Genomic DNA, 21,977 nt, shown 5'->3' on the forward strand with positions numbered 1-21,977 from the left:
TGCATGTAAATCAATCAGTCAGTGAGATTGTATATTAAATGGCCATACCTGCATCAGAGACTCCAAATTTGATCTTACAATTCCCATAATGGACATGAATAGGCCATACATTACAAACAGATCAAATATATCAAAATACTCCTACACAATAGAAAACAGAAAACCAGAATCTAATAGAAAAAGCATTATTTCAGTGCAAAGGTATCCCGAAAATTACATTGCCTATATGAGAAAAGTCATAGACTCCTTGTGGCTCAGGCTGGAATCTATTAGGGTTCAAATCATATGAGCTTCTTGTCATCAGTTATCAAAGCTGGCTTGAAAACATTTGGAAGCAATTTAGGCCTATTAAAAGATAGAAGTAACATGGGACATAGTGCGAGAATAGTCTTGAATGACGATTAAATATGTTAATCTAAAAAAAATAATAATAATAACAATGAAAATTGTGCGAATTGGCGTGATAGTCGTGCTTTGAAATTCCCTTTAATGTACCCTCAACTTTTTCCTTAACTAACGAATACGAAACTATCTTCAGCTCCGTCGTGACAGTACTGTTTCCGGGCCAGTCAGGCAGACCGTGCGAACTGTGACCTTTCCAAGAAATCATGTAGAAATGAGAACAGAAAGTTAAGAGTGCCCGGTAAGACTGGAAAGCATCGGTAAGTATAACTTGCTCTATTGATAAGCATTATTTGCAGTGGATGTCTGGTGGTGAAATGGTGTGAAATCTTAACTAAAATCAGCGAGTTATATTTAAAATGTAATTCTGTTGCTGTTTATGGAGAGATAATCACACTCTGTATATGTGATCAGACATGAAACAATGCTATTTGATTTGTCCATACAGCTGTTCACAATGTACCCATCTTCCTGTGACACCTTCGTGGCTCTGCCCCCCTCCACTGAGGGGCAACGCATCATATTTGGGAAAAACTCTGATAGGCCTTGTGATGAAGTCCAGGAGGTGGTGTATTTCCCTGCCAGAGACTGTGAGGCAGGGGAGAAGGTCGAGGTAGGTGAACTAGACTGCCTGTTATTACCTTCCTACCTTAATTTCCCCAGATTGTGATTGTTCTTTGCTGATCATGCTATTCCATATCCATTAACAGTGTTGCCCCTCTGTCTTTCTTGCTCTTGTGAAAAGTGTACATACATAGAGATTGAGCAGGCTGCCCACACTTACGCCGTTGTATTGAGCAGACCAGCTTGGCTGTGGGGGGCAGAAATGGGCGCCAATGAGCACCAAGTGTGTATTGGAAATGAAGCAGTATGGGGCAGAGAGAGTGCTGATGAGGAGGAGGCTCTGCTTGGCATGGATCTGGTCAGGTAACTCCCCACAAAAGATACAGAAATAATTTGTCATACCAAGCCTGTTACTTTTGCTAAAATACATCACATTGTTGTTTGAAATGATATTAAGTTGCTATTAATATTGTTTAATAAAACTGTAATTGCAATAGTAACGTTATATTCTCATCTTCAGGTAGAAAGGGCAATCAAATGTCATTTTTAAATAAAACATCTTCTGAATTTACTTTTCTGGTTAAACAAAAGTTAAGTAAAATAAAACATAAAGTTGTAAATTACTTCTACAACCAGGCTGTTGAATTACACAACAGCCTGGTTGTGGTGTAATTCAACAATTCAAAGTGAGGAATGCTCATGGACAAGGCAAAACATGAATCTGTGCCTCTACAATTTACAGACTTGCACTTGAGAGAGCCGATACGGCTGAGAAAGCAGTGGATGTTATTACTGAGCTGCTGGAGAAATATGGCCAGGGAGGATCTTGCATGGAGGATGAGTGTGGCTTCACTTACCACAACAGCTTCCTTATCTCAGACAGAAAGGAGGCATGGCTGCTGGAAACGTCAGGGAAGTACTGGGCAGCAGAGAGAGTGGAAGGTAATCGGAAATGCAATATTAAGGATGGACGCTGGTTTTCCATATTATATAGAGCATGAGGGACTAAGGTCATAAAGCATGTCATTGCTTACCCTTTCCAGCCAAATCAGTTAAGGCTAAATATGACATTCTCTAACCAACAGACAACCCTGCTTAGGTTTCATTTCTGTAACAGCATAGCATGTATTGTAGAAGTATGTTTTATTTTTATAGCTGATCATGTTTTAACCTTGCTCTAGATGGATATCGCAACATCTCAAATCAGTATGGCATAACAACCAAGATAGACAAGGAACATCCAGGGATGAGGGAATATGCACAGAGCCAAGGCTGGTGGGATGGAAAGGCCCAGTTCAACTTCGCTGAAGTCTACTCCTTCCTGACCACAGCCAGAATAGAGGCATCTGGCAGCCGGTACTGTGAGGGAAAGAACTTGTTGGAAAAAAGCAACGGTCAGTCAACATAGAAAACTGCGATCGAAAATGGTTACATGGCTTCAACCAGCAACTACTTATGCATGTGTCTGTTTCATTTACTGAAGGTGCGATCACTGCTGAGACAATGATGGACATCCTGAGGGATAAGGACAGCGGCATCAACATGGAGGGAATGTTCATGACAACAGGCAGTATGGTGTCTGTGATACCCACGGATCCTGCTCTGCCAGGCGTTCACTACTTCACTGCAACTCCTGACCCTGACAGGTGCAGCGCTTGATCTTGCATTATCCTGCAATACATCCTCTCAATTCAATTTGACTGCCTTTAAACAGATTTACTGAATGATTCTTTTGTGCGACAGGTCTGTTTTCAAACCTTTCGTCTTTGTGAATGACATTAAACAGCTGAAGCAGACCTGCTCTCCCAGCTATGGTCTTGACGACCCTGTGAAGAAGAAACCCCGCTTCCAGAGCAAGCCCGATCGTAAACACCCACTGTTTGTCAAACATGAAGTGGTGGCTGCCATCATTGAAACCACCAAGGTTTAAAAACTAACACATACCTGCAAATTACCTGAAGATGAGGAGCAGACTCATTAGATGCAAATCATTTGGCTTAGTGTGGTCACTGTCTGCTGAGGATTTTCTCTGTCAATTAGATTTTTACAAAATTGCTTTTTTTTTTTTTCTTTAGGAGAGAGGAAAGAAGATTAAGCAAAATATGAGGCTGCTAGAAAAAGAGAAGATGGCTGAGATGGAGAATCTCCTTTCAGATGGTGTTCAGGACTCTGTGTTGTTGGAGAATCTGTTCTCAGACTCGGTCCAGGAGGAGATGAGTGTGTATGGAAAAAGCTGAGAAGGGGCCTATAACCTGTCTGTGGCACAAAATAGTCAGTGTGACAGTAGCAGTATAAGCCCCTTTATGTCTCCCAAAGTGAAAATATTTTGACTGGATTGTAGTTTACCTTTTAGTTAAGTACGGGGACATGCTTGTATAAATCAAGATATCAAAATACAGCTGAACGTTTATCATAATTGTATGAAAAAGAATGAGAAGCCTCAGCTACTCGGATGGTAAAATTGTAGTAATGGGTACTATGTTGTATAATATAGAGTGAATATTGAAATTACTGTTTGACTACTCATTTATGAATAGAATCCTGGTCAATATAAATGGGAAAGAACATCACCAAAAATCTGACACACATGATTACATGATACAAGTGTTCAGTGATAAAATTTATTTTAAAAAACAAACAAGATCATAAATATGCAGCCCTTGACATAAAATGTGCATTAGATATTCTGTTATAGTAATTTCAATGAAAGACAATCATTATTGAACAAGGTGTGTGTACTTTAACACAAATGCAAAAAGCCACAAAAAATCTTGATGATTCTTAGTTCCCTAGTTATATTCCCAAGTAACCTGAGAGGCAAAATTAATTACAGCAGATTAGCTAAAACCTTCCAAATTCAGTCCAGAAAACTTCCGTTGAGGAAGATACTGTTATGAAATGCTTTATTTTTGAATGAAAGGCAATATAAAATAATTGAGATCACATTCAGGCCAACGGACACATTTACATTCCCTGAGTTCTGACTGACTCATTTTTCAGGCATTCGAGAGGTTTTTGAGGCCATGCTACCACAATATCATCATCATTTATCAATGATGATTTATTTAAATTTTCACACTGGCAATTTGCTTGTTTTGTCATTAGGAAAAGCAATAACAAAAACAATGACACAGCATAAAAGAAAACATGTGCTTAGTGCATGTTTTTACTGCATAACAATATATGCAAAACACCTTTAAAAAGCAGCAAACTCTGAGTCACCCCTTAGGATTAGTGCTGCCTGCTAGGTTGTTATCCAGAGAGAATGACGACCTCATGCTGCTAAAGTGCCTTAAAGGTCAGTCTTGTTTATAGCTGGTCGCTTCCTGCTTCCTGACCTCAGATGATGTATCTGACATCTGTAGGCATTTCTCTTTATGTAGTATGCCTTATGTATTGCAAAGCTAATTACCCACTTTGGGATAAATTAAGTTATACCTTGATCTTTGACCCTTGGGCCTTATGCGGTGAAGCGGTAATACAAGCGACTGTCCTCGAAACCATATTCCTGCTTGATGTGCTGGAGCACGCCGCCCTGCTCTAGCCGCGTCCCGTAGAGCACCGCCTCGCTGCGGTCCTGAGCCAAGCCCACCTGCTGGATCCACTCCACCAGTTCACAGCCCAGGAACGAGTCCACCGTGGTCCTCTCCCCACACCTGCGAGGCAAAGGAAGTATTCACCCAAGGGCCTGTTAACTTCTCTCCATGGCTGGCCACGAAAAGTGGGAGGGAGGAAGACATTGTACAAACAGAGGCAAGAGAGACACACTCAGCCGAACACATGCACCAAACCTGAGAAATAGTATTTGGATAGTATTTCTAAGAATTTTATGTGGATAAGAGTAACAGGGCCTGTTTCCTAGCACATAGCCACAAATTCAGGAAAGACATTTTCTCATCAACCTCTGACCATACAGAGGCTGGTGTTTACTAGTCAGCCTGAGCTCTCACCTTCTCTTTTGGACAATGTCCTGAAAACACTGGTCTTTGTGGTATTTGGTGAACTGGGTGCAAGTCATCCTGATATCCTCAGGTAAATCGGTCTGTGGCTGCTCTTCCTGCTCCTTTCCATACCACAGGCTGTATATCCTAAACAACGTTCACAAAATATATTTAAAAACAATATATCTCAAAGCTTTGAATATGCTTTAGAGTGTGGCAATGTTTCATGACAAAAATGTTCTTTACCTCTTTTTAAACGGCAGTATAATCAAATGCTTGTCCAGTCCAAATAGACCAAAAGAAAGGAATCCCTGGAGACAGAAAACGCAACTGTCATCACAGCAATACTGAGTGAAAATAACTACAAGTCTTGTTACTTTTGAGAACACCTACCTGTCCATAGTTGGCCACAGCACAGAAGAACTGCAGCTCTAAGTAAAGTCTTCCGGGAACTCGGTTAAAGAGCAACCACAGGCAGCTGGACAAATTCTAGTGAAATGGTAACAGAAACAAACAGGGATTTCATATTTGACCTGGGTAGTATTAGCAAATACTGCTGATAGTGCCAACTTGTAGAACCAGGTGAGTGGAGTTTATGGCATCAGGACATTTAATTTAGTGTCAGTCACAGAAAAGTATATTGAATTGCCTTTCAAATTCTTTCTGGTTATTGTCTAAACATTCTAGTATTTACTGTAACTTTCAAGGAAACCAAAGATCAAGAATTATTTGCATTTACTATTTGGTCTGTTCCTCTATTATTTGAATAGAAAAACCGATGATGACTTAAGTTACACAAAAAGTAATCAGAATATTTTGATGTGTTTCTTAGTAACACTCTACCCCCAGTATTTGTTTCGATACATTGCACATATTGATAAAGGGACTTTGGCTAATTTAACATGAAGAAATGAATGCTGGTGGTTTACTCACAGCAATCAAGCTGACAGTCAGAAGCAGACATAAGAGCACATGACGGGCCAGTTGTCTGTCTGCAACCTGCTGGAGCTGCTCCACTTGCACCAGTATGCAGTCTGGTGACTCACACCTATTCCCACACTGAGCTGCGGGGGGCAGCACAACACAGATTAAATACACCGCAGCTTATGTGGGTTGCAACAGCAAGGAGACAAGTTTGGAGGTCATGGTTATGGTTATTCTGTGCTGTTATGATTTCTTTCATTAGGGTCAACTGTAAAATATGTAAGGTATATAACAGTTTACAGCATCATTCAAAAGATATCTGTCACTGTGTGTTGAACAAAAATGTGAGTCAGTTGCTTATCAGTACAATACCTGTGGGCATGGTTAGTCCGTTGCTCATATTTGTGCTGATAATCATATCAGGCATGGGCTGGGGTGGCACACAGTCACATATGAGGCACTCTGATAAAGTGAAAGTGACACAAAGTCATACTCTCACAATATATTACTACATTCTGAGCAAATATCAAGCAAGGTACCCAGAGCAAGGTAGCACTTTATGTGGATTGTCCAATGTTGATACTCAACTATCAGGTGACAAAAAGTAGATGTTCAACAAAGTGTCACTTGCCTATTTGATGCATCTCCACAGACTATGTAACCCTGACCTTAACCTGACCCTATGTCTAACATTAATCTCAACCCGAACATTAACCGTAGCCTACACACTGAATATCTATAGACTATTTTTCACACAATTATGAGTATCACTTAAAACTCAGTAGACTTTTTATTGACACATTATAGTCATAGGAAGTAGGAAGAAGATCAACATTGGACTAGGGCTGAACAATTTTGAAAAAATATCTAATTGTGATTATTTTGACTAATATGGCAATTGTGATATGATTTGCGATATTAGAGGGTATGATAATTTTTACATCATTATTCTCATTTTCATTGAAAAACATATTAAAATGGTTATGGTGTGCTTTTTGCGGGGATCTGTACCAAACAAAGATGTTTTCTTAAGTCTGTAGAATATGATGTGTAGGCCAGGACATCTCTGCAGCACGACAATATTGAATTTAAAATGGTATTTTGACACACATTTCGCCTTTAACAAATATTGCGCCTCCTGCGATTTGAAAATTGCAGTAGGCCATATTGCGATTTCGATAAAATTTCAATTAATTGTTCAGCCCTACATTGGACTATCCAAAAAAAAAGTGTGACAGAGAGCAAATGCACATATATGATAATGCACATATTGCACATAAATTGCAGTTCCAACCGCCACCAGTCTGCGCACCGCCAGAGTGGCACCCTACTGCCCTGGATATTGGTTACGTCTTTGAGTAATGAATCTCACATTATCAGTGACTTGATCGTGGTTCACAGTCATCGTATGATGACTGTGAACTTCTCCCACTAAATGAGACCAACCCGCCTGGTTTCTCGTATATCTCGCTTTTTGTCTTTTAACAGGATGCAACCCATTTTATGTATGCTGATTCATCCCCCTCCCAAACCAAATAAGAACTTCATGTCGGAATTCTCTGAACTGCTATCTCAGGCTATAATCAAATATGATGAAAAATATGATTTTTACGTCCGTGTGTTGCTGTTCAGATAATAGGGGCGCTACAATTACAAGTCAAAACAAGGTGACCTATTTGTTACTTAGTAGCCCACAGGAACAACATGTTTGTTATCTTGTGTAAACAAGGAACTAAACTTATCATGTTTCCTCCAGATAATGACGTATCACAAGGTGTTCATACTTTTGAATCTCCAGTGTACTTTGTATTTGTAACTGTACAGGCCTACTTCTACTCTTGTAATTGAAACTTGAATTTTATATACAGTATACATATGGCTGTCATTTTGTCTATGTAGTAGTTTATTGTAGACATCTTGTTGATAATTTGTGGTGTCTAGATATTGGTTTATTGAATGCACTTCCCCTTTCATCTCTAACTTTGGACTTGTTTGAAGCAAGCCATTTAAGATCTGTCTATCCTAGCCTCTGATGAAGTGGCCCATAACATTGCAGGGAGTGTTTGCGCTATAATAAAAGCATAAACTGAAAATGAAAATGACAGCTTCAAACAAATGTTGAGTGATTAATTTAGAGTAGTTCTCAATAAGAGAACAGCAAGTACCTCTGTTGATGCTTCTGGATGTGGTGGCTGGCTCAAACAGAGTCTGGCTTTCTGGTTCACCTTCAGGCCTCAGATCCTCTGCAGTGCCAAATGAGGAGTCTCTCTCCAGGACTTGGTAATTTTGGTCCCAGCTCCCTCTACTGAGACACACGAGAGAGCCTCCTCCCAGCAGTATGCTGAGGGCAAGTACAACTGTGGTGCAGATGATCTGACAAAGAACACACATATATAGATTTTTAGGTAATTTAGTTTGTTCAATAACAGTTCCTTAACGGCTACTAAAAACACACCAGATTAATATCAGCAGAGGACAGAAAAATGAGTTCTGCTTATGTCGTTACCTGCAGCCTGCCGTAAAAGAAAGCTGAGTCAATCATGTCAGGCATTTTTTCCCCAGAAATGAGCAATACTGCAGTTACTAAGGCTGGAACCCTGTTGATAAAGAGAATAAGTAAGACCATTTACAACAGAAGTGCTGACCTATCCATTGAAAAAGCATCTGAAAATAAATGTAATATGGAAATATTTAGAATTAACAGTCAAAACAAAACTCAGAATGAATGCTCTTCATATTATCTTCAGCAGCTCAATCAATATTTGCAAAGATGAATAACTCCAAAGCCATAAACCAGAGAACCATGGCTCTAATGTCATTAAGACGTAAAATCTGAAGCTGCTCAATGATGACGAATTGGAAATTAAATGTGTGGACTTTTAAAATGTTTGACTGCTTTATATCCAAGTAAGGTTTACTTCATTGCAGTGCTAGCGCTTATGAAGAAAATGTTTCTATATCTGTGTAAAATCACCTTCTGTATTGTCGCAGTATACAAGTGAACTGATCACTCATTCACAGATAATGAAGCGGCTCCATGACATACTTTGATCTCGTGATTTGACGCTGGGAGACACTTGTTCAGATTCAGAAATCTAGACTAACCTGTCCAAAATATCTGTAATAACAGAAATGCTGCTTTAGGGTGGATCCTCTCTTCAAGGCACACTCCATTCATGGACCAGGCAAACCAGCTTAGTCTCATTTCTGACTCACCCCCAGCCTGCAATCACTAAGATGCCTCGTGAAACTTTCAGGTCCTCATTCCTTCTCATCAGCACAAGAGAGAGTGCGATTAAACCTAAAACAACAAAATATGTATTATAAAGTTAGCAATTGCTCTACTTCACCTCTTAGAGCTAAGGATAATGTAATATATTCCATGTGAGGTTGGTGTGTAGAGGGTTATGTGCATAAGAAAGCATACCTGGCCACACATAAGTGCTGTAGAGTGAGGTATATACTAGTGTGAATGTCAGAACCTGCCCGATGAAGCTGTCAGTTCGCACCACGAAGTTCCACACGATCATTCCAATACAAGTTAGGGACTGGAGGCATTAAAATGACAGTAAAAGGCGGTGGCCAATGTGAAAATGGACATAGCAGTTAGATTAGTTCTAGTACTTCACAGTTTAATTGATTAATGCATGATGTAATGAATTTGAAGAGTCTGTGGTGTAAGTGTGCTCACCTGTGCCAAGAAAAGGTTGATGGTAAACATGTGAGGTAGTCTCTTGAATTTCTTACTTAAAAACATGACCGCTATTGTCCATACCTGCCACACAAACACAGAGGTTTCTCTTCTCCATTACAAATGATCACAAAGAGCGATGAATCAGAGCTTAGCACAGTTGTTATGTGCAACTAATATTAAATAAAATGCTTTGTTGGTTGGTAATACCCCTTCAAAGCAAAGAGCGATCAAATTATTTAGGAGAATGACATACAATATGTTTAAGAACAATGAAGGAAAAAACCCCAGAACAAACACACTTAAATGAAAACATGTGTTTCATCACCGCATAGATCTTTTTTTTTTCTCCCTAAATGTGTATCTGGTTCCTTAAAAGATGGGATGAAAGTGAGAATGAAAGAAGAAGTAAGTCTGAGGCATCTGTTCACCCACATCCTCCTGATAAGATCAGAACGCATCTGATGTAGCATAGCATCTATAAATATGTCACACTGCTACTGGTTTTTTGGCTTCTGACACTTAGCCATATCTCTATATTGTTGCTTCCAAATGCAATTCAGTTGATTTAAAATGTCTCAGTGTGGTCTCTACACAGTTAAATTCCCCTGTACTTGTCCCAAATACTACAACATTAATAATATTAGATGAACAGGAGTTGTGCAATATCATTAGTAAATTGTGCCCTGTACATTCAGCATACTAGTATTAAACAAATTAAACAAAAGGAATAGCTCAGACAAAGCCAGTTATGAAAGAGAAGCTAATGATAGTCCGTATTTCACACTGAAGTGGATGGTTATCACTCACCAGGGCAACTAAGCTCACGATGCTGACGTTAAAGCTAACATTTTGCAGTGAATTCATCAAAAGGTCACGATCCATCCAAGGGATTGTAAGTAACCAGGCAGAAACATACATGATCGGAGCTGAGAGAAACGTGCTTATTACCATCCCAGAGGTAACCTGTTGGGAAGTAAAGCACAATAATTACATACAGTATATTGCCCAAAAAACAAAGGTATGTGATCTGCATACTGTATCTGAATGTCAGATAGAAGGTAACTCACAACTTCTAGCTCTGCGTTATAATGGGCAGCATAAATAGCCACACTTGGTGCAGTGGGGAAGACTCCATATAGAAAGGCATAGTTGGAGAGGCTTGAGTGGTTCAGAGAGCTGGTGTTGCTGTTGTCCAACAGATCCACCATGTCCTTACAAATCAGGGGCATCAGCAGCCTAAAGTGGAAAGGCAGAAAATGTGTGAAATTCCAATGACAAGATTGATGTTGTGGCCATTATTTGAATGGTTAGTTAACCTACTCTGTGAAATACAGTGCTAGTAGGCTTGAATTAAATAATTACATACAGTAACTATTATTATCTGACACACCCATGAGGCTTCTTGACATGTCACCCAGTTTGTAAAATGCTTGTGGTCTAAGAAAGGTCTGAGTCATCCAAACCCAACAACATGTTAGTACCAGTCTACTCCCCAAGGCCAAGCTGATCTGCTGACTTCTGCTACACTCCCATGGAACATCGCATTATCAATACATTAGATCACTTGACATGACATAACATGATAAAGAAAATCACTGCTTTTATAAAATGAATATCAAGTGCAGCAGAGGCTTTTCCACTCACAGTTTTGCTGTAATAAGCAATATCAGTGTCACGACTGTGGATCTGGTTAATTTCCCCAGCTGGCCCACCATGGACAGACCCAAGTAGAACAGAGCTGCTCCCCCAAAAGAGTTGGCCAGGCCGTCCACAAATTCAGCCATGAAGGCTGGTATCCTCTGGTCCAGGAGGAAGTGGGCGACGATGCCGATGACGACCATAAACACTATAGGGTTCTTCAGGACCTGTAAAACTACGAGTCCCACGATCATTAGCTTACTCTGCTGCTGGTCTCCCTGATTTTTCCACTTCTGGATCTCACAGAAGGCAAAGCCAATGGGATTCAGAAGCATCAGGGACACAGGTGCTACCAGGTAGATGTATTGGAGATACTCTGGATATGTGTTCCTGTACAGGGCCTCAGCTGTGGGAAAGACCGAGAGAAATAGATGCAGGAATGACAGCAGAACACTACAAAGCCAACTTGACATACCTGACTTGCATCAGCTGCCAAAACATGCTGAAGCAATAAAAATCTAACACTAGAAAATCTGGTTTGTCAATATTGATATTCAGTTTTGCTTACTAAGGGTGAGGTTTATGATGGAAAACAAACTGATAACAGACAATCACACTGAAACACAGCTTGATTACAGTTGTAGTAGTGAATGACATACTTTTGGGTGGCAGACATTTTACTCACCAATAGGATATCCCAAAGCAAAATCATTGCTTTGAGTGGCAAATATTGAGAAGAGCCCGGCTTTACTAAAGCGACTGTCAGGACTGGCAACTATTAATGTAAGGACGCAGACAATGAGAAACACAGACACTTTGGCGATGAGGATGCTCCACAGAAACGGCCAGATGACATTACCAAAGTCCAGCAGCACCATGTTCTTGAACAGCAGCGCTGGAAGGGCAAATTTAGACACAAAATTCCCTAATCCTTTGGCTTGGGTGGACGTGATGATGTTTGCCCTCCCTGCGATGTATCCACACAGTATTATCCCAAAACTCTCCAAGAGAGCTGGGAAGAGCTTGTCGATGGACATGGTCGAGGAACCAGCGGGGGAGTCCGGGTCTTCTTCCCCATATGGCAAGCTGCTGCTTCTGTCAGCTGCCTCCATTGCGCCGAGTCTTCAAGTCTCTGCCTTCATGCCTGGTTTGATAATGTCATGGTCGTCTGCTAGTCACTGCCAGATATCAAGAGTCACAGGGTGAGTCAGTTTTTGTAACGTTTAAAAAGGCGGGTGCAAAGGTAGCTACTTAGCATGCTAGTTAACATACTGGACGCCCTTATAGAACTAATCAAAACAACGGCTGCTGTTAGCCTAAATTATCGTGTAAATCAAATGAGCAATAGATGCAGTTCACTACCACGATTGAAATTAACGTTACGCGGTTTTAGAGCTTGGTAAATTATTTTCATGTAACTTCAATGACATAATAACAGGTTATTCCAGTCACCTCTGGTTGTGCTTGTGGCTTCTGATGTTCCTGTCAAACTCCATTAGGACTAGCTAGGCTATCTATAAACTCGTGAAACATAACCCAGTTTTTCGTCGAGAATGAAACATGAAGCTTGTTACATTAAGAAATTTCCACGTGATGCGAGTCCACGGTTAAAAAGATATCCACTTGCTTGCTTACTGTATTTGTTTTGTGTCCGGTTCATTACACAAGACGGCTCCAATCCTCCTTGCTCCAATCATGCTCACCCAACAATTTTCATAATCCCTGATCTGACCAATCAGATTTTGAGAACGGGGCGAGGGCGGAGCTTTGATTTTCTTCCAATGCGCAGGCGCACGGTGTGGCGTTGAGGAGAGAAGAGTAGAGGAGGCCTCATCAACACACAATTAGTTTAACTTAACTATCCAGGAGTGGAATAGTTTCACCTAAACTAATTTCAGCTAAACTACTCAGCATGAAACCAATCAGTTTCACTTTAAACACAGATTTAACTAAAAGAGAAATAGCTCACCAAATAGCTCCTAGATGCCAACAAAAGTACTGAACCAAGCCTGAGATAAAACAGAAGATTCTACACTGCAGACAAAATGTTGGTTGGTTGGTTTTAACCTACTCTAGTGCTCGTAGGCTTGAATTAAATAATTACTTACAGTAACTATTATTATATGACACCCATGAGGCTTCTTGACATGTCACCCGTTTTGTAAAATGCTTGTGGCCTAAGAAAGGTCTGAGTCATCCAAACCTTCAAACAAAATAGCATGTTGGTAGCAGTCTACTCCCCAAGGCCAAGCTGATCTGCTGACTTCTGCTACACTCCCACGGAACATCTCATTATAGATACATGAGATCATATCACAAAACATAATAAAGAAAATCACCACTTTTATTAAATTAATATCAAGCGCGGAGGAGGCTTTTCCACTCACAGTTTTGCTGTAATAAGCAATATCAGTGTCACGACTGTGGATCTGGTTAATTTCCCCAGCTGGCCCACCATGGACAGACCCAAATAGAACAGAGCTGCTCCCCCAAAAGCGTTGGCCAGGCCGTCCACAAATTCAGCTGGAATCCTCTGGTCCAGGAAGAAGTGGGCGATGATGCCGATGACGACCATGAACACTATAGGGTTCTTCAGGACCTGTCAAACTACGAGTCCCATGATCATTAGCTTGCTCTGCTGCTGGTTTCCCTGATTCATCAGGGACACAGGTGCTACCAGGTAGATGAACTGGAGATACTCTGGATATGTGTTCCTGTACAGGGCCTCAGTTAAAAGTGTGTGTTCAAGAGCACTATAGTCAAAGAATATTGAATAGAATTGCAGGAAATGTGATTACAAATGCCTATATTCAAATTTATGTTTTTAATTTGTGGCCTTTTGGAGTGTGTATTTGCTTAAAGAGGTATTTTTCACACATTATTGCGCTTGTCATAAGCAATAGTCACCTACAGCCGTTCATAGAGGCTGTTTAGGGGTTGCACTAAGACTGCCATTTGTTAGCCCTTCTTTAGAAATAATATTTAACAATGTCCTCCATAACTGGTGAGTTTCCCAACATTGTAAAAGAGAAAAAAGAGAAAAATAAGGGATCCAGCAACATACATTGAGCAAGACTGCAGTGCTAATGTCATTCCCCCTGAAAACTGGCATAGCCAAACTTTTATTCAATGGTTCTCTATAAACATGTCAAGTATAACTGTATCATATTATAAAATGTTTACTGTCTTTCCAATCAATTTAATATTTCAACCTTTCAAGCACAAACCAGCACAAAAATTATTTTTAGAAAACATAACATTTTGTTCTGTCAGAAAATATGCAGAGTAGAAGATACACAACACACTGTAAAAGTACATGAGGAAATAGTGCTTTTCTTCAAATATCCAAAATCAACCAAAAAAGGAACCTCTACTGCTGCAGGAAAGCATACAGCAGCGAACACTACAAAGGTAAAATGCTTCATACTGAGCAACAAACTGGTGATTTGAGAAGTCACACCATGAAAAGATGACCCTAACCCATAACCCTAACCTAGCATTATGCAGACCTCTAGAGCATGCTTAGCTCAATGAGACGGCCTGCAAACACGCCTAATGTGCCAATGAGACACACTGCCATGAACACACACAGCAGAATGTGATCCAGCACCATGGCCACAAACTTCCACTCCTCAGCAGCCTGCAAAAAGAGGAGGGACAATATGTCACTCGCAGAGACATGACACAACGAAGAACCACATTCTCACTTCCCATCTTTGTTATGAGAAACCTTACATTGTTGGATTCCTCATCTGATTTCATGGTTTCGGCGATGTACTTGACGCCCTCAATGGCACTGCGCACGTCAGGATTCTTGGTGATGGGTGACTGGTAGGGGATGGCAGCAGGCGTGGGGTTGCCAGAAATGTCTGAGATGTCAAACTCAGCACCGTAGATACTTTTATCCTGCTTCTCCTTGCTCGGGCGCTTCATTGTTGAGAAGAACATGATGTTGGGAATGGTTTCAATAAAAATCTGCCATGAATGAGAACAGAAATGCACAATGTCAAAAAGAGTAGACACAGCAGAAGTTGAGGAATTAGAATAAAAAAAACATTCAGCCTACTACCACTAGATGGCAATATAGTGCAAAGAATTGATAAGGATTACACCATGTTCTCCAAAGGGTTGCCAATCTCTGGGACAGATTGACTCAATTCTAGCCAGTCAACTCTACAATTACAATGATAAAACTCTTCATTTTCTTCCTTTCTGCTCGCCTGCCCACCTTGCGGACCCAGTCAGGCATGGTGTGAGTGCTTGGGGAGCGGTGGTGGGTGTTGATGACAATGACAGTAATGATGATGGAGGCAATGACGAAGACCATGGTGAAGAGCATGTACTTCCCAATGAGCGGTACAGCGCTGGAGGTGGAGGGGATCAGCTCCACAATGACCAGCAGGAACACAGTCAGAGACAGCAAGACAGAGATGCTGAGAGTCATCTTTTCACCTGGGGGGCACAACAAAACATCTTTGCTGTTGTCTCCATACCGTATGGGTCAGAAAGTGTGTGGAAATTGTTAATGGTCAGGATCAGTTAATGTCAAATGAATCAATTAAATCACGGTGGCTTTATCAGTTCATACTGATTACACACATTTAAATAGTCTAAAAATCACCAGAATGTCATATAATTTGCAATTGCTATAAACAAGATTTATGATCAATCACAGAAACATTTAGACTCAAACCTTTGCTCCACACTCTGAAAAGATGTGCTTAAATAACACAGGATGTGCTGTTTTTCATTGAACACATACAGATGTGTTTAAAGAGAACAAATCATGTCTTCACATCAATACACCTTTAACCCATGTTTTGTCATTTTTTAATGACAAAACATGGTATTTAAAAACATCTATTTAGGAGTGTATGCTAAAGTCTTTGTGGAACCAGGCTGGAGCTGTCAGCTCATGATACCCTCAATATGCAATCTTCTTGCAGCCACAAGGGAGAGCTGTTTCTGTGAGCCTGGTCCAATATTTGAGCCCTCTCTAAGCCATGCAATCAGGAGTCCACATCTAGTGTTGATGACACACAACTGAGTCCATGTGATTGAGTATTAGAGCAATAATTGCACTATTCACTAATCCAAACAAACCATTTTAAAGGAATGAGAGGTAACATTTTTCCAAAACCATACAATACAACAAGGAAACATGTTCTGATACCGTTTCTCACAAATAGAACGCAAAGCATGTTGTTTTTGTTGTTCGGTGAAACCAATTAATCCGGAGAGAACATGCTTTGGCACCAGCCTCTCCTCCACAGCATCGTGTCAGCAGCCATATCAGAAACAGGGATCAAGTGATGTATTATACATTAAAGCAAAGGCCTGCTTCCAGACTATGACAGCACAGAGGGACCCTGGGTAATGAGGCAGACCTACACACTGGGAACATGGCCAGATGTGCACAGAAGCACAGTAGTTTCTGTCCCGGCCGATGTAGGAACACCTCAGACTGACAGTCAGAATTGAGGACGAGCCCTTGGCCAACAGAGGTGTCGGCTGATACAGATGATTCACATGAAAACGGTGAATTAAGTATCAATGTAGCAACTATAGAAAGGAATTTCATTGGACAATTTGCACAACATCATTTTCTTTCTGTAAATCCCTTCTCGTACACAGTGTCCTATGTGCTTCTCAGGTTAGAGCGTCACAGTACATCACCCCTGGACTAGTTTGAGGGTGCAGTGCCTTGCTCAAGGACACTTCGGCAGTGATTGTGGGCATCAATGTAATACTAGTCACACTCCTCATACACCCTCTCATTTATACCAGGGATTGAAACCAACAACTCTCTAGTTTCTACCCAGCCTCTTCACCTCTAGCCCAAGCTAATGCTGCATTATTTTTTACTATGATACCGATTGATAACTTACTTACTCACATATCCCTGAAAAGTGAAACAAGTGCTGACATACCAGAGTCTGTAGGAAGATAGAAGACCAGGCCAGTCAGGAAGGAGAAGAGCATGCAGGGGATGATAACATTGACGATGAAGTAGAGGGGCAGGCGCAGCATGAGGAAGTGGTAGGTGACGTCCAGGTAGGGTGTGTCCGGGCAGCAGGCGTAGTACACCCAGTGCTTCCAGCCGCGGTAATCCTTCATCACCCACTCTCCACTCTCCATGAAGTTACTCAGGTCAGGGCGGTCACTGTCCTGGTGAAGAGGAGCATGACGGAGGTGTTAGAGGTGTAACACGGGCCAAAAGGGGATGCACTGTTTGTTTGGATAGGGATGGGATGATCTGCTTATCTCACGATACGATTTGATACATGATGAGGGGTTCACGATTTGATACAACAATGTTATGATGTAATAAATAAACGTTCAATCACTCTGCAGAATTATGTTTATTTCTCAGCCACTAATCTTTCTAGCAATGGCACTGGCTTGCTATAAGGTAAACAACAATGTAAAAATGTCATTACAAAGTGCAAATAATATAATGTGGATGGAGAGCTTAGCCGTCTCATTTGCGATTACTAGGCTACAGCAGAATACACTGTAGCTAATATCGCGATTCATTTTTCTGCCTCACGATACGCATTGTCACATTTTTGTAGCCTATTGCGATATATTGAATTGTCCCATCCCTAGCCATTTATGCAATCAGAAATGTGGATTTGGTCTATTTGTATGAACAGTCAATGCCTGAGGGGTTCGGTTAAAGAAAATGTCTGATTGGTATTACTGGATTGACGACGACCAAGTTGCCATCGTAAGTCCAGGTGCCCAGCTTCATACTGCAGTTCTGGAGGTCGAAGGGGAAGTGCAGCACGATAATTTCACAGTAGCTCTTGAAGATGGCAGGTGGGTTCCATGTGATCATGCCAGTGTGTTCCAGCAGCACTTTGGTCTCATGAACGATAGCAAAGTCACCGTCAGCACTGTGGGCACAGATAAACACCGGCAGCATCAACATGGGAGATAATGTTAACACAGGGGGACATCAGTGCCCGGGGCTGGGCACGGCCCTGCCATCGCTGCTGTCTCACAGTCCAACCAACCAGAGCACAGACTGGCACAGGTTGTTGTGGCAGCAGAGCTGGTTGTCAGGGAAAAACAGCAGTGTGTCAGACACAGCATATGGTGTGGGGGGGAACCTGCGATATAGAGGCCAGATTTAGCCTGATGAAATCTGAGCTTTCACACTCTGCACAGAGGAGAAAAGGAAAGTGTGATCCAAAACATCACTGATAGGATTTTTCAGTCTGCCTGGTGGTTGGATGCATTAGGTAAGGTGAAATGGATCATAATAAAAAAAGGATTTTAGAAAAAGATATATGGATTCAATATAGCCTGATAACTTACTTGTTGTAGAGAACCAGATCAGGCCGCCAAATGTCAGTGGATGGAACTCTGATCTTTTTGATTCCACCGTAATCCTCCGGGTTCCACTGCAAGTTCACATCTTTCCATTGCTGGAAATACAAACAGAGAAGAGAAGGGACACTCAGCTCAATGGACAGTGGTTCCACAACACATACTTGAAATAGATATAATTACTTTTAATTATTTATAGTTTATATTTAGCAAATATGGACAAAATAATAATGGAATTTGTATGATACTTTTGAGTATCAGCTAGAACAAGATCACAGAATCCAGTACAAGCGTGTGAGTCAGTTAGGTAGGCCTCTTGAGGAGATGGCACAGGACACTAGGGTTTGATTTGAGGGGGTGCTGGAGGGGCCGGGACCCCCATAAGAGACAAGGGACACCCGATAACAAAGAAAAATCTTAACTTGGGGGGTCCCATGACACGTTATCGAATAAAACTAAAATTTCCTAGAGAATACAGCATCCTGTATAAATCTCAGTAAGTGTATCAAATTTCCCAGTTTCATCTATTGTCGACGTCGGTAACGTGATGAACAAACGCGCACAGACTTGACAGACAACTCTGCACGGCACTGCACTCTGAAAGGAGAGTGGCACTTCCCATTTGGCGTGCGTGAATAAATTAGTAAGTAATTGTCAACAAGTAACTTACTTACTTAAGAAAAGTATTCAAAATTTCCACTTTTTTCTGTCTTCAATGATGTAAATTTTTTACTTCGAGCAGTAGCTAGCTAGCTACCCTGGCTTACGTCTGCTACGTCTAGCTAGCTAGCTAACTACCATATGCTGAATTTGAAAGGCTAAACATTAACGTTATGTCTCTGTCTGACTTGGAAAACACTGTTGCTGGTGGAATATTGACCAGAAAACACCAGAAATGGATGGAAAGAGAGGAGAAGAGGAGGTTTCTCATGACTTTTTTGGAAGGTAATCTTTTTTTCCCCAGAAATAGTCAACTTGTTCCTTCAACCATGGTGAGAAGTCTGTCTATCTCACCATATGTCATAAACTTTTATTTATGCTTCATTTAGGCTATGAACGTAGTGTTTTGTTTTTTTTTAATAAAAAATAAATCCAGATTATCATTGATATCAACCAACACACTGTTTAGAACATATTTAATTTGAGTCTTATAGAGTTCAGCCTAGAGGAGCGGCAGCATCTCAGGTCAGCACAGTGCAACCCAACACACTTCCAGAGAAGCTACACCAGAGGGAGTGCATCTCATTGCCATCAGCTATGATAATATAAATATAATATATAAAATACTAATTCCAACTGTGTTTGCTAGGGCTTTCTACAATACTACAGTGTAGCCAGGGTCTCTCTTTCATGACAATATTAAAAAATGATAGAATCTGTTAGAGCAAACCTGTTTCAATCGCACGTTGCTGCTGACAATCTGGTTGACCTCATCCTGTGGATTGAGACAAATTTGTTAAGATTCTTGTTGACAGTGAACCTTAATACACATGATGTGATATAGGGTGACATGACACCTCACCACACTGATGAGCTGGATGAGCTGAAGGCCAACAGTAACCACCACTGGGTCCTTGAAGTGATTGACAGGACGGACAACCTTGTTGTAGCCAGTGAAGAGGGTTTTAACCAGGCGTGTTTCATCAGTGGAGGCCCAGGCAGCACCTAAAACAAACAGGACACAAATGAGTTACCAATATTGGTGGCGATGAATGTACATGTGACTTTTGTCTCTTTGGGAAGTGGTGTCCCTCATTTGCATTCAGTTTAGCATCTATAGTCTGAAAATGATGGCCTAAATTTAACACATACAATATATTAATTAAAGAGAGCAGCAACTGAGTTTTCTATTTCTTTTTATCCTCACCAGTGCCAAGATTAGATCATGTTGGCTGCTGACTGTTCATGGACATGCTGAGGTGAGTGGATTGGAAAATAACAGTGTCGTGCCAAAGTAGAATATTGCTTTAAGAGCATCTGATACCTGATAGCAGTAGATTTAATGAGTTGAAAATAGACTTCTCCAATGACACATAAAATCTCTAATATGTCCAGATAGTCTTCAACTTTGTTTTCATTTAAAACTTGTGGAAAACCAGTAAAGTAACAATTCGAGTGAAAGGATCTACAGTGTCAGATGCTAGAGGTGAGAGATGTGTAAGGGTCATTATTAGAGATAGAGTTTCATCTCTGCTTATGCTATTTCCGCTACATATTTGTCACAAGCCAGAGCTGTATCCCCTTTCATTTTCCGCCTGACCTTGAAACGAAGGTCATTTTACAGCAACATGTTTTCTGAATGGTTGAATGATTCTCGAGACATTCAACTCAGTATACTCAGGAATTGCCCATACATAATTATGCAGGTGATTTCATGAAGAAAAAAACAACAACAAACGTCTGTGGTCACAGACAACCAGAGGTTGAAAAACAAAAACAAAACAGTACACATGCCCTTGTCAATCAAAGAGCCAGTTTCCTAGACATGAAAAATTACTCATTATGATTTTTGTTGTTTGAATTGGATCAGCTTACTATGACCTTACAGCAGTTACATTGTACATAATTAATGAGAAAAAGGTTTAATAACTGTTAGTTTACTCTAAATTAAGATGAATATGCTGGAAATGGTACAACTTAGTTAAGTAAAAAGGACATTTATTTCTATACAGTTAACCAGCACACACACACCCGCTTCAGTTTACATCATTCCTTACCTGCGAGAATTATAAGATGGAAAATGAAAAATGAAGGATCCATTCTTGCCAATATTATCTCGTAAAACCAGGCATCCAAAATCGAGATCCAACTTCAAGACGTTGCCTGTTGGCCGCTTGTGAATTAAAGCCGTTCAACCCACTTAAAATATTCTTACACTACTGACAAATGACTTATAGCTTCCAAGCTCTCCAGTGGCAGCAGCATTGTTATTATCTGGCAGCGTATGAGTGACTGCCAATGCTTGTCATTTGAGAGGGCCACATTCTTTGTCATGTGTTATAAGATCAACATGCCAGAGTAATCTAGCACTGAAATATCCCATCGTGAAATAGGCCACACACACTACGGACAGTGACAACGTGACTGCAGTGACGGCACTACCGGCTGCTTTTAAAGGAGTTGCATTTGTTGAGTAGATGATCATTATTGTCACTGATGTTGTATCAATGATAAACAATTAATGCTAGAAAACATGTGAAGGCATACTTAATTTAGCTCAATTGAGAATGAGTATTTAGAATTTATTTATCTTTATTATTTAGTTCTGCAGTTCTATCGCTGTGCCCCTTTTAAGATTGAAGAGAATTCGGAAAGCTAATAAGGAAACTTTTTTTTATTTTATTTAGAAATTATTGTCACAACACTTCTCATGTCCAGTTGCACAGCCTAAACAAATAATCTGTGATATACCCTGGATTTTCAAGATTTTCAAACAGCCTTGTGTTTCCAGAAGGCCAGGCGTTACACCCCTGTACCCC

At 40.6% G+C, this 21,977-nt stretch overlaps 3 protein-coding genes across 3 annotated transcripts; 1 reads left to right on the top strand and 2 right to left on the bottom strand.

Moving 5' to 3' along the window:
* Positions 1 to 556: 556 nt before the first annotated feature.
* On the top strand, positions 557 to 3,454 carry scrn3 (secernin 3). The gene is made up of 8 exons (XM_071917944.2): positions 557 to 662; positions 851 to 1,015; positions 1,148 to 1,329; positions 1,709 to 1,908; positions 2,148 to 2,360; positions 2,450 to 2,612; positions 2,710 to 2,890; positions 3,042 to 3,454. Exons 2-8 carry the CDS (start codon positions 860 to 862, stop codon positions 3,201 to 3,203), a joined length of 1,257 nt encoding a protein of 418 aa, XP_071774045.1. The 5' UTR covers positions 557 to 662; positions 851 to 859; the 3' UTR covers positions 3,204 to 3,454.
* Positions 3,455 to 3,855: 401 nt separating this feature from the next.
* Positions 3,856 to 12,795, bottom strand: gpr155a (G protein-coupled receptor 155a). The gene is made up of 16 exons (XM_071917915.2): positions 12,616 to 12,795; positions 11,849 to 12,341; positions 11,170 to 11,569; positions 10,593 to 10,761; positions 10,333 to 10,488; positions 9,523 to 9,606; positions 9,259 to 9,379; positions 9,048 to 9,132; positions 8,338 to 8,428; positions 7,997 to 8,204; positions 6,204 to 6,293; positions 5,841 to 5,971; positions 5,301 to 5,396; positions 5,154 to 5,218; positions 4,917 to 5,054; positions 3,856 to 4,622 (listed from the first exon to the last, which is right to left on the bottom strand). The coding sequence occupies exons 2-16, from the start codon at positions 12,273 to 12,275 to the stop codon at positions 4,427 to 4,429; spliced, it is 2,457 nt and encodes an 818-aa protein (XP_071774016.1). The 5' UTR covers positions 12,276 to 12,341; positions 12,616 to 12,795; the 3' UTR covers positions 3,856 to 4,426.
* Positions 12,796 to 14,674: 1,879 nt separating this feature from the next.
* On the bottom strand, positions 14,675 to 21,258 carry LOC139926250 (acetylcholine receptor subunit alpha-like). Its single transcript, XM_071917893.1, has 9 exons — positions 21,216 to 21,258; positions 20,021 to 20,163; positions 19,889 to 19,933; positions 18,487 to 18,596; positions 17,867 to 18,062; positions 17,094 to 17,331; positions 15,392 to 15,615; positions 14,899 to 15,138; positions 14,675 to 14,803 (listed from the first exon to the last, which is right to left on the bottom strand). The coding sequence occupies exons 1-9, from the start codon at positions 21,256 to 21,258 to the stop codon at positions 14,675 to 14,677; spliced, it is 1,368 nt and encodes a 455-aa protein (XP_071773994.1).
* Positions 21,259 to 21,977: the final 719 nt, after the last annotated feature.

This window comes from Centroberyx gerrardi, chromosome 10 (assembly GCF_048128805.1).
Source record: "Centroberyx gerrardi isolate f3 chromosome 10, fCenGer3.hap1.cur.20231027, whole genome shotgun sequence".
NCBI lineage: Eukaryota > Metazoa > Chordata > Actinopteri > Beryciformes > Berycidae > Centroberyx > Centroberyx gerrardi.

Bases quoted from the DNA above. Each gene is read 5' to 3' on its own strand.
- scrn3 (XM_071917944.2), top strand. From the start codon at position 860: ATGTACCCATCTTCCTGTGACACCTTCGTGGCTCTGCCCCCCTCCACT. The intron at 1,016-1,147 runs GTAGGTGAACTA...TCTTGTGAAAAG, and splicing joins AGGCAGGGGAGAAGGTCGAG to TGTACATACATAGAGATTGA. The intron at 1,330-1,708 runs GTAACTCCCCAC...TACAATTTACAG, and splicing joins CTTGGCATGGATCTGGTCAG to ACTTGCACTTGAGAGAGCCG.
- gpr155a (XM_071917915.2), bottom strand. From the start codon at position 12,275: ATGGAGGCAGCTGACAGAAGCAGCAGCTTGCCATATGGGGAAGAAGAC. The intron at 5,219-5,300 runs GTAGGTGTTCTC...TTCTGTCTCCAG, and splicing joins CTGTGGCCAACTATGGACAG to GGATTCCTTTCTTTTGGTCT. The intron at 5,055-5,153 runs GTAAAGAACATT...AACGTTGTTTAG, and splicing joins ATACTGCCGTTTAAAAAGAG to GATATACAGCCTGTGGTATG.
- LOC139926250 (XM_071917893.1), bottom strand. From the start codon at position 21,258: ATGGATCCTTCATTTTTCATTTTCCATCTTATAATTCTCGCAG. The intron at 18,063-18,486 runs GTAAGTTATCAG...CTGTGCCCACAG, and splicing joins GATCTGGTTCTCTACAACAA to TGCTGACGGTGACTTTGCTA. The intron at 14,804-14,898 runs GTAAGGTTTCTC...CTCTTTTTGCAG, and splicing joins CAGATGAGGAATCCAACAAT to GCTGCTGAGGAGTGGAAGTT.